Consider the following 12,544-nt stretch of genomic DNA (forward strand, 5'->3'; position numbering starts at 1 on the left):
GGCCTGAGACTGCATTTTGTTCCTTCTCTTTGTCATTTTGTATACCACTGTCTTCTGACCTTTGGTGTAGAGCTTAGATAGAGTTAGTACCTTAGCACCAGGTGTGGATCTACGAAGTTCCGATTCTTCCTGGTGGGTGTTGCTTGGATCTGGCTGCTGTGCTCCACTTTTTTCTGCTGCAGCCGTTAGACTTGAACCCTTTGTGTCTCTCTGGGAAGATGTTCTGCTCCTCAATCAGCTGGGTGGGTCTTGCCTCTAGCCTCTTTGCAGGGAGTTCTGTTGAAGGGTTCCGTGCTGGGCCTGCGCTCTGGGTCTATTCAGGATCCGGAGGACCCCAGGTCATCTCACTCACTTGCCGGGCCTGCGCTCTGGGTCTGTTCAGGATCCCGCAGCCTAGGTCCTCTCACTCACTTGCCGGGCCTGTGCTCTGGGTCTGTTCAGGATCCCGCGGCCCCGGTCGTCTCACTCACTCGCCGGGCCTGCGCTCTGGGTCTCTTGATATATAATCTTATTGATGATTTACTGCATTCTGTTTGCCAGTATGTTATTGAGGATGTTTGTATCCATGTTCGTCAGGGAGATTGGCCTGTAGTTCTCTTTTTTGGTTGGGTGTTTTCCGATTTTGGTATCAAGGTAATACTTGTTTCCAGGAATGACTTTGGAAGTCTTGCTTCCTTTTCAATTTTATTAAAGAGTTTGGGGAATAATGACGTTATATCTTTTATAGATTTCTTGTAGAATTCATCAGGATCTAGGCTTTTTTTCTTTGTTGGTGTTTTTAATTACATTTTCAATTTTATTAATTTATATTGGGCTATTTAGAATCTATATCGCTTGATTCATCCTTGGTAAATCATGTTTATCTAGGAATCTCTCCATTACTTCTATATTTTCCATCTTATTAAAGATTCTCAAAGTAGGTATTGATGATCTTCTGGAATTCCAGAGGTTTGATTGTGATTTTACCCTTTTGGTTCCTAGTTCCATAAATTGAGTCTTTCCTTTTTCTGATAAGGGTGACTAAGAATTTATCGATTTTATTTAATCTTTCAAAGAATCAGCTCTTCTATTCATTGGTTCTTTGCACTTTTCTTAGTCTCACTTGGCATTAATTTCTGCTCTTACCTTTTACATTTTTTTTTAATTTTTATTTGTTTATTGTGTGTGGCCAGCTCAGTCCACCAGGGGGGCGGGGCTGGCTGGCATGTGGTGTTGGGGGATTGAACCGCGGTCCCTGTGCTTTGCTTGGCTTAGCTTGTTCTAAGTAGGAGCTTGAGACCACTGAGCCATCTCACCAGCCCTGCTCTTACCTTTATAATTTCCTTCTTCTTACAGTCTTTGGCTTGACCTGTTTTTCTTTTTCTATGTTTGACTTTCAGCATCAGGTTGCTTATTTGAGCTCATCCTGTTTTTCTGATATGGGAATTTACCACTATAAATTTCCCTCTTAGGACTGCTTTCATTGCATCCATAAGTTCCAGTATGTTGGATTGACTTTATCATTTAATACTGTTTAATTTCTTCTATAATTTCATCTGTGACCTACTGTTTTTCAGCAGGTTGTTGGTTTTTTGTTTGTTTGTTTGTTTGCGGAACCTGGGATTGAACTCAGGCCCTTGTGCTTGCCAGGGATCCACTTATTCTACTGAGCTGTCTCTCCAGCCCCAACAGGTTATTTAATTTCCATATGTTTATGTAGCTTTTGTCGTTTCTTTTGCCATTTATTTCCAGTTTCATTGCACAGTGTTCCAATAAAATGTATGGAATAATTTTAATCTCTTTGTATTAAGCATATTTTGTGGTCTATTTTGGAAAACATCCCATGTGCAGCTGAGAAGAATGTATATTCTGATGTTGTGGGGTAGAATACTTTGTAGACATCTACCAAGTCCATTTGTTCACAGGTTTGGTTCTGATATTTTCTTATTGATTTTTTTGTCTGGCTTCTCTAGCTATTTGTGACAGTCCCCCATTACAACTGTGTTAGTACTTATTTGATTATTTTGTATCCACTAATATTTGTTTTATATAGTTGGATGCATCTGATTTGGTTCGTGTATATTTATGATTATTGTCTCATCATCTTGGAGTTTCCCTTTATAAGTATGTAATGACTTTCATACCTTTTGAAGAGTATTTCAAAAAAAGAAGAAAAAAAAAAAAAAAAAAGACAGCCATCCAAAAAATGCCAATAGAAAGTATCCACTAGGCAAGACAAACAGTTAAACAGAGGGGAAAGATGGAACTAATAACAAGAAAATAAAGTGACAAGGGTAAATCAATACATATCAGTTAAAAACTCAGTGCAAATGGTCTGAATTCACGAATCAAAAGAGACAGACTGGGGTTAGGGATGTGGCTCATTGGTAGAATTCTTGCCTTCATGCACAAGGCCCTGGGTTTGACTCCCAGTACCAAAAACACAAACAAAAAGAAACAGACTGGCAGAATGTATCAACAAGCAAGATCCTACACTAGGCTGCATGTAAGAAACACATGCAACTGAAAAAGAAATTCAGACTAAAAGTCAAAGGATGAAAAACAATACTTTATGTGACAGGACCCCAGGAAAAAGCAAAGCTGGCTATCCTATTTGTAGACAGAGTGAACTTCAAGCTAAAACTGATCAAAAGAGACAACATACTGATTAAGGGAAGATAAATAATTTATATTTGTGGCTCTGTAAATGTGTTATAGAAAAGATAGTTTATAATTATAGTAAAGAGAAATGTACCACTGTCAAAATATTTCATAAGGACAGTGGTTCTTCCCAAGTTCAGATAAAAAATACTCTTTACATTTACTCTATCCAGCCTGGGTTCAATACCTGGTACCACATGTTGTGATGACCCAGCTGAAACTGGGCATGGTCATACCTGTAATCCCAGAGCTGGGGAAGCTGATACAGGAGGATCACTATGAGTCTGAGCTGTGTAGTGAGACCCTGTACCAAATAAGTAAATGCATTTATTCTATCCAAAGTGGGAAACTCATTTTTTATCCCATTTAAAAAACAAAAAAGAAAACTTGAATTTTCCAGATACTTTTTTTATAATAGCATTGTTAATACCACTTTATGTAATGTATTCTGGTAGTTTTTAAAGTGCCCCCCTTTTGTTTTATTTACAAGTTTAAAGCTTGTAAATATGATCATGAATTTAAAGAATGTTGTAATGTTTGGCTAGGGTTCTAGCTCAGCTGTACCAGTTAATAAAATGGTTGGTCATCAATAAAGACATCATCTTTGCCTTTTTACTTCATTTGTGATTTGAGCAGAATACTTCTCTAACTTACCAAGATTTTTAAATTAAATGCTATTTGGAAATTCGGAGCATTATCAACAAATAACTAATAATGGCTTTCCAAAGTGTGACTTTTCAAAGTGGGAAATTTTTTTTTTACATTTGTGATGTCTTTTTCTCGAATTTTTGTTCAAGTATTTAAGTTTTATTGTCTATTTTCCTATCCTGTTTCCCTGTGGGGATTCTGATTAATCTTTCCTTCATTAATGCTTTCTCTGCCAGGCACTGTGGTAAGTATAGAGTTTGTGTTGCTACCTTTCAGGAACTCAGAATCTAGTGCAGAAGACACATACTGTTTTTGTTTAAGTTACTCTATAGTGCCATTACTGATAAAAAGATCACCAAAACTTCCCCATATCATTGTTTAGAATAAAACTAGTAATTCTCATTTATCCAGAACAACACTGTCAAAATCAGAGATGGGAATGTAGAAGCCAACAACTACATGTGGTTGCTTAGTTCTCTGGTGAACTGGCCTCTTTTGTCCCATGCAGTGACATACAGTGCTAATCGGCCATCGATCGTCCAATTGTACTACACCATGTAAAGCTAGTATGTTCCCAAATAGGTTAATCAGCCCTTGATTTAGAATTTAAAATGTATTATATAGTAATTTGATTCTGACTTTTATATAGTCAGAACTTTTGATTTTTTTTCTTCCTTTTTCTTTTTTTCTTTTCTTTTTTTTTTTTTTCCTTTTCTTCTTTGCTTTTTGTTTTTCTTGTAATATTGCAGTTTGGACCAGAAAATCCTTTTAGAACACAACAAATGGCTGCTCCTAGAAATATGCTTTCTGGATATGCTGAGCCAGCTCATATCAATGATTTCATGTTTGAACAGCAAAGGAGAACTTTTGTCACATATGGTAAGGTTATGGTAAGACTAGTTTAAGTGGGGCTTTACTGGAAGAATGAGTTTTTCATGCCACTTTATCATCTTTGTATCTATGAGACATATCAAGAAGGTGACATATGAATTCAGTTTTATCTAAGTGTCTGTATACCACTGCTGGGATATAGAACAAACATTGATCCTAATGACTTCTGGAACATTTATATTCTATAATACATTTAGTATACTGTAGAGCCAACCTGCAGAGTAAGTATCAGCAAAAACAGTCTCATTCACTTTTTATTTTGGCTTTTAGCTCTAATATATGGGATTTCTCTTGCTTGAGTCTTCACCCTCAACAATTTATATAACTTCTGTTGTCCCACGAGTTCCCTTTTCTCCCTCAGTTTCTGCCTTCTGTTTATGTTTCTTGGGGCCTTTCAGTGTGAGCTCTACATTCCCTCTGAATTTTCTCTACACTAGGTAAATTACTTTAGTCTCACCATAGCCATTATTAACATGAACTTTTAACTTCAGTATTAGATGTATTAACAATTTTAATATTAAAAATATTGCCATCGTTTATGTGACAAGTTCTTGTATCATTAGATTTCAGGTTCCAGTTTGCACATTTAAAAATGTGTAGTGAAATGCCTTTTAAAACGCTGGGATGCAGTGGCCAGGGTTCTATCCCTGGTGTGCCCTGCCGGCCCCACCCCCAAGGTGTGCTGAGATGGTGATTGAGATTGAGCATGGTAATGCACACCTGTAATTCCAGCACTTAGGAGGCTGAAAACAGGAGAATCATTAGGAGTCTGATCTACATAGTGAGGTCCTGTATATCCTGTGGACCCTGCCCTAAAATTCATTTTAAAAAAAATAATAATAATGTTGAGATGCAGTAGTGAATTTTTTGTGTAAGATTTCATAGATTTTTTTATTATCTTCTTAAATGAATTCCCAAAAGCCAAAGAATATAAATGTTTTTGAACCTTTTATTATATATATCATTACATTGCTTTCTAGAAGAATTCTCCTAAATTATTCTACTATCCCCACGCTAAAATCACTGTGAGTCCAAAATACATAGTGAGACCCTGTATCAAAAATAAAACTTATTTTTTTATAAAGTTCTCTTTCTCTTTACCAAAGATCTGTGTGATTGTTTCTTCCTTTATTTGATAATCAGAATTTTATTGTCTTTTTTAAATTTTATTTTTCTGGACTAATGAGGTTGAAGCTTTTTTCACATATTTATAATATTCCTTTGTAAATTGTTTATTGTTTAGAATATTACTATTGGTAATCTTAGGGGTATAGTAACAAAATTGGTATTGTAGCTCTTTCGCATAAAACTACCAAGAGGAAGAAAGTAGACATTAACTCCATTGCAGAGATAAAATGGAAGATAAGCTTCAAAATATCTGTGAGCATGTTTAAGAATTACAGTGGAGATATATTTGTGAGTGGAAGGGTAAATACCTATCTAGGTTGAAATTCTGTAATGTTATTAGAGTTAGATCTTGTTCTATCACTGACTGATTTCTGGTAGATGACTAAGTGATTTCTCTTGTTCATAGAAAAAAAAATAAAAATATTTGGAGTAGAGTTGGTGGGCGTGGCATTTGCCACAGAAGATGTGGACCTGGAAGAAAGTATGAGTTCCTTTGCTCAGGAACAAGATTATGGTCAGATGAATTGGGATTGGTGACTACCCAGAGATGAGAAGGACCAAAAACATCCTTCCCTCTCTCTTTCCAAACATATCACAACAGTACCATACCATTTTACATAAATCTCCTTTTGAAGTAGAATTTACACTTTAGATAAGACTTTATGGTTGAGATGGGAATTTTTAGCTTATGATATGTTGAACTAAATTTTATATAAGCCTCATAAAAGTCACATTAAGAAAAATCATGTACAGAACACTATTCTGTACATCAAAAAAGTGAAAGCTAAAATAACTCATAGGATTTGAACCTGTGATTTCAGAGATTCTACTCCAAAGCTCTTTTTCTGCCATCAAGCTCTCTCCACTGGCTAAGAACATATTTTAATGCTGAAAATTGTATGAGCAAATGAACTAATAGCCAGGTGGTTGGTTCTATTCTTGCATATCATAAGGGTGAGTTGAGCACCTGCATCCTTGGCTTGTTTTAAAAATGTTTCACTGACAAATCTTTTTTTATTCCCCCAAACAAACTCCCTTTAATCTTTAGCTAAGAAATTCAAATATTAACATATCTTCTAGGATGTGCTCTTTTTAAAAAATGAATTAGTGCATTTAATGTATTGCATATCATTTATATGCGTGAGTTATGAACCACAGATTTATCAACAACGTATCATTCCTTTATGATAATTATGAAACTTATTATATCAAACATACATACTTAACAAAAAACTAAATTGAATTTACTTATGTAGACCTTCCTTAAGTTTCCCTAGAACACTAGGACCACACTTATATGTAACTAAGCACTCTATAGCCAGTTGAAATAAGAGTATTCATTTGATTATGGATAACCTTACTTCTCTTACTAAGGAAATATGAATAAAAAGTAATTTATCAAGTCAAAATATATTAAGATTAGAAGAAAAACTGTCCTTACTGAAAATGGCATTTTCAGAACAATATCTAGATTTTATATAATCTTTTTAGTGTTTCCTTTTTTAATAGTTCATATAATTTAATAAAGCCCTCTAATATCCAGCACCAAAAAGCATAAGGGAATAGCTTCTAAACTTCCTAATACATGATGTACATGTATTTTTTTTTAAGCTTTTAGAATATTTGAAACTAAATTTTGGTTTCATGGTCCAAAAGGCTCTTAGTAATGTAGTGTCAACATGGTGGATTCATCCTGTAAAATGCTTTTTTCTCTGCTGAAGTCATTCATAGTGTGGCCTGAAAATTGAGTTAATTGTTCTTAATAGAAATGGAGGTCAGGAAGAAAGGATTAGTCCTTAAAGAGACTGTTTTTAACCCTTGAGGAGGAAAATGTGAAGTGGATATATTTGTATAGTGATAAAATGAATTACAAATGGCAAAATGCTATCAGTAATTTGCACTTATTTCCTATAGGTTATGCATTGGATCCTTCATTAGATAATCATCAGATGTCTGCCAAATATATTGGTTCTGTAGAAGAAGCTGAAAAAAATCAAGGTAATTTATTTTAAATATATCTAATACATACATATAATTACTTAAAATTACATCTTGCATTAGACAGAAAAGGCTAATATTTTATTGAGTCCTTGATTTAAAAAAAAAAAAAATGACAGTGATACAGAGTGATACAGTTTAGAGCAATGTGGTTTAGAGCTATTACGCTTTGGAACTTGCTTTTGCCACCTACTAGCTGTGCTGTCTTGTCATGAAAATAGAGGTACCTAGCTAGCTCTGTGGAGTACTTGGCAACCATGCCAACCCTGTAAAAATCATTCAGTACATTATAATTTAATGTAGAGATAACTTTGACAGTGATTTTCTCAGCATTTATATCAAGTTACATTTTAGTAGAGAAGAAAAATTTTATTTTGGGGGCTGGTGAGATGGCTCAGTGGTCTAGAGCACCTACTTAGAACAAGCTTAGCAAAGCACAGGGACCGCGGTTCAATCCCCCAGCACCACATGCCAGCCAGCCCCGCCCCCATGTGGACTGAGCTGGCCACACACACACACACAAATAAATAAAATAAATAAATTTTTTTTAAAAAAAATTTATTTTTGCATCTATGAAAGTTGTCTCTCAAGTCATTTGACAGAAATCTAATTTAAAAGAATTTAAATCTGTTCTAGAATAATGTTTTTGCTTTTGTTTACTGTATATGTATTATTATAAGGCATCATACTCTATGTTAACCTGTAACAAACTTATCAGAACATTGGAATCTTAGCTATAAAAGTCATTTTTAAAAAAGAATGTGCTAGTTGCCCAGGAATACTTCTACTTATTGAAATAGGTGGTCAAGCTGTCTTGTGAATGAGCTAGGTTCTTGTTAAATTAGAATTCTAGCATGCTTTGGTTATAACATACAGTCTAAAGACAGTGATTTCAATTAAATAGATCTTTTTCTTTGAAATTAGATTTCTCTGAGTTACTTCTATATGTAACTGTACTCTTAACTTTTCACCATGACTTCCATAAAGCTTTTTTCCAACTTAGTGACTGTTCACAGTGTGTTACCTCCCTTAGAGCAAAGCAAAACTCAGAGACATCCTCCTCCTTTCTCTTTACTGTAAAGATTGATGATCTGAAGGTTGAGTTTAGATTCATATTATGTGGAAGAAATTCAAGACTCTTGTGAAATCTTGTTTAATGTACAATGTTGAATTACATGTGAAGTAGAGATAAGCATTTACTGCAATTCAATTTAATTCCATTTTTAAATGGCTCTAGTTTATTCTTGGTTCCAAAGGTAGTTACATCATTATTTAGTGATATTGAGTTGCTGGGTTTCTTTCAAAACTGGTAAAAGTCTACTGGCATGGGTTTTTGAGTCATTAGGGAGGCTATATATCATTGTAGAATTACATATCTATTTTTAATATATGAATATTTTCAATGATGTAATGATGTAGCAATCCTTCCTCCCTCAATAGGTTAAAAACCATTTTGTGTTGTATAGTTTGAAAAATGGGCAAATTCATGTTGATTTTTTATTGTTGTTTTGTCATTTAAATAATCACCTTTTTATAGATAGATTTGTCATTTCTTTTTGATATTGTTAATATAGGTTTAACTGTATTTGAAACTGGTCAGAAGAAAACAGAAAAGAGAAAAAAATTCAAAGAAAATGATGCATCTAATATTGATGGTTTCTTAGGACCATGGGCAAAATATGTGGATGAAAAAGATGTAGCCAAACCTTCAGAGGTAAGCTTTGAGGTTTTGCATTTTCAGTTCAGATGTGCACTAGGTCTCTGTGAAGTATATGTGTTTTAATAAACCTGAGATTTCCGTAGAGAGACAAGTGATCAAAATTTCTATCTTCATGATTGAAAAATTATAGTAAAATTTCTTTTTCTTATAATATTGATATTGGTCTTTCTTCTGCTTTATTTTATGCTATACTTTTTAATTAGAATAGAATATTGAACCTTTTTAAATAAATCACCTTAATAATGCTCTTAAGCTACCATGGTTACTATTATTCTGAAACCAGATACTCAAATAACTAGAGAATCAGAACTTCTATCATATTGAAATTGATGAATCTCACTATTTTATTTTGAAGTCTTAAATTTTATCTTTGTTTTTACAAAATAATATAAATTTTATAAAATAAAACTATAGAATTCTTTCCCTTCCTCACATTCATAATGCCACTGTACTATAACCATTATGCATTCAATGCCACTTTGTAATCTGTAATCAGTCTTTGTTTACAGAAGAGTTAAGCTTGTCGTCCTGGGAAACATACTTGTACCTATGGCTTCACAAAAGTTGGCCTCATTGTAAAGAATTTTTAATCAGCTTTGGACATGATGAGGTTCTCAAACTTTCATTTTTAAATTCACTCTTTCATCTTTTTAGGAAGAACAAAAAGAATTGGATGAAATCACAGCTAAGAGGCAGAAAAGAGGCAAACAAGAAGATGAGAAACCTGGAGAGGAGAAAACTATCTTACATGGTAATTTCTTTTTAATGTTTCTTCATCTTTATGAAAATTTCATGTTTACTGTTCTCTGTTCATAGATCAATTGCCCTGTCAGTTGCTTTAAAATCATTGTATTCGGGCTGGGGAGATGGCTCAGTAGGATAAGCACTTCCCTGGCGAGCACAAGGGCCTGAGTTCAATCCCTGGTTCTGCCAAAAAATAAATAAATAAATAAAATCATTGTATTCATTGAATAATTTCTATCCAAAGAAGTCCTATGCAGAATCTTCTTTGTACTTGAAAAAAATCTCTCATGATTAATGTCAGCTATAGATAATTCTTTTTTAATTAGTAAGTTTTTTAAGAGTCATTAAAGAAGAAATTTGAATGGTCTGTAATCTGTTCTTTCCTAAGATAAAATTGAGTCTTTTGTTGTATTAATCATGCCTCAATCACTTAACTGCTTTTAACAAAAGCCAAATACTTAGTTATTACCACAGTTTATAACTTACTAAATTAAATTTTAAAAGAAAAAACTTTTTCATGTGAGTAGATTGAAGGTTATTTTGGATTGTTTATTTTTTTTTTATTTTTTTTTTATTTTTTATTTATTTGAGAGAGAGAGAGAGAGAGAGAGAGAGAGGTGTGTGTGTGTGTGTGTGTGGCCAGCTCAGCCCACCAGGGGGCGGGGCTGGCTGGCATGTGGTGCTGGGGGATTGAACCGTGGTCCCTGATGCCTTGCCAAGCTTGTTCTAAGTAGGTGCTTTAGACCACTGAGCCATCTCTCCAGCCCCTGTTTATTAATAGTCATACTCAGGGAAATGCACAGTAATCATCTAAAACTGTAAAGAATAACTCAACGATGGTAGCATTACTTATTTTTTATGAGTTTGTTTCTGGACCTTTGGTTTTCTTTTTTAAAGTTTACTTAAGTTTATTGATACAGTCTAGGTACATAAAATGATCACATTCATTATAGGGAATTTGTATGTGTACATGATCAGATATTTCTAATCTATGAAGCTGTATTTGGTTCTCAAGATCCAATTCTATATTCAAGGAGTTTATTACTACTATGGTGCTCACAACCACAACAACAGTAATAGAAAATCTTCAGTGCATACAGTCTGTGCCAGGCATGCTTCTTACTGCTATCTGAATAGTTTGTCACTTGTACCTGTGACTGTTTCCAGACCTAATGGCTCAGCCATGTAATCCTGGCACTCTGGGAAGCTGAGGCAGAAGGATCGCAAGTATGAGCCCAACCTGGGCAATTTAACAGCTTAGACCCTTTCTCAAAAGAAAAACTGGACTGAGGATATAGTTAGTGTGAAGGCCCTGGGTATAGTCCCTGTACCAGATAAGAAAGAGAGAGGGGGACATGGAAAAGAGGAATGCAAAGGAACCAGAAGGGAGTAAAAGTGGAAAACTAGAAAAAAGGATTTTTTTTTTTTTAAGTTCCTTTGTATCCTGTTTTGTTTCTGCTTCTTTACCAGTGACTCACATAAGACCCAGGTGTTATCTTTTGTTATCGTACTGTAATTATACGGCAGTGAGGTCTTCGTTATATTACTAAAACATGTGACTGAGTAAAAAGAAAAAAAAATCTTATTTAAAGGTCTGATACTCTCTGAGTATTTAGGAACTCCAAAATACTACCTCTAATTGTAAATGATTGCAAGTATTTCAGGCAGCTAGCTTTTTAGCTAACTCGATCTTGACGCTATCATCAGAATATTACTTCTTAAACCTTAATATGGACAACAGCCCCAGGAATGAAATAATTGTTTGCATCTTTAAAAATATATATAGATTTAATTTATATTTATATATTTCTTTCTTTTTCATTTTTGTTTCAGTTAAAGAAATGTATGACTATCAAGGCAGGTCCTATCTTCACATACCTCAGGATGTTGGTGTTAATCTACGGTCCACCGTACCACCTGAAAAATGTTATCTTCCAAAAAAACAAATTCATGTGTGGTCTGGACACACGAAGGTAAGCAAATTGGTTGTTTCTGCTTACTGTAAGGTTGTAGTAGTGAAGCCAGTGTAAAGTTTCAGCTCTTGATCAGAACAGTATTTCTGATAAAGATTTAGGAATGTCAACACAGAACAGGGAAGTCAGATTACAGATAACTGCAGTGTGAATTATCAGACAGGAATGACCAATCAGTCAGTCTTCCAGGCCCCGTGGCTGGGCCGACATCAGCATTCATGGCTCAGTACTGTGGTGGTCAGTGTCCAGCCCCCCAACTGTAGCCCAGTCCTTTCCCACAAGTTGCCGCCACAGTCATTTACTTGGGCACCCAGTAAGTAAGTAGTGGGCTGATGCTGGCATTTAGGCTCTTGCTTAACCTCAGTGATATTATTTGCTTCTTGGGGTTATCACATGTGAGAGATCACATTCCCAGTTTATAACCCGAGGTACTATTTAAACTAATGTAGAGACAAGGTATACCAAACCTTTTGATACTGACATTGTCATCTGCACTGTTTGAGCTGTTAATTTCCAGTTCTTTGCAGAGCAAAGAAAAAAAAAATTTTAAAAAGGAAAATAAGTCGGGGCATTAACCATTGATTGGCTCTGGGCTGCCTTGGGTGAGGAAGTCAGTATTAAAGGTTAAAAAATTTTTTTTTAATCTTAGTGTTGATAATCCCTTTCTCTTAGAATACTAATGAAGATTATTCTGAACCATGATGTTTAGAAAAATAGCAAATTAGGTTGCTTAAAATATACTGTTTTTCTTCATTTCTAGCTTTTAAGTACTTCAGGTTGGTAACTGTGATACTTTCTCACA

At 34.6% G+C, this 12,544-nt stretch overlaps 1 protein-coding gene across 2 annotated transcripts in view; it reads left to right on the plus strand.

Annotated features, from left to right (window-relative positions):
• Cdc40 (cell division cycle 40) overlaps positions 1 to 12,544 on the plus strand; it is a 47,735-nt gene that overhangs the window by 18,936 nt on the left and 16,255 nt on the right. For both annotated transcript variants that reach the window (XM_004637492.3, XM_023722328.1), the window contains exons 3-7: positions 4,038 to 4,167; positions 7,222 to 7,305; positions 8,880 to 9,019; positions 9,680 to 9,776; positions 11,603 to 11,742. In XM_004637492.3, the coding sequence (XP_004637549.1) occupies positions 4,038 to 4,167; positions 7,222 to 7,305; positions 8,880 to 9,019; positions 9,680 to 9,776; positions 11,603 to 11,742 (591 nt within the window). The remainder of the gene's footprint in view (positions 1 to 4,037; positions 4,168 to 7,221; positions 7,306 to 8,879; positions 9,020 to 9,679; positions 9,777 to 11,602; positions 11,743 to 12,544) is intronic.

This window comes from Octodon degus, unplaced genomic scaffold (genome assembly GCF_000260255.1).
Source record: "Octodon degus isolate 3935 unplaced genomic scaffold, OctDeg1.0 scaffold00090, whole genome shotgun sequence".
Taxonomy (NCBI): domain Eukaryota; kingdom Metazoa; phylum Chordata; class Mammalia; order Rodentia; family Octodontidae; genus Octodon; species Octodon degus.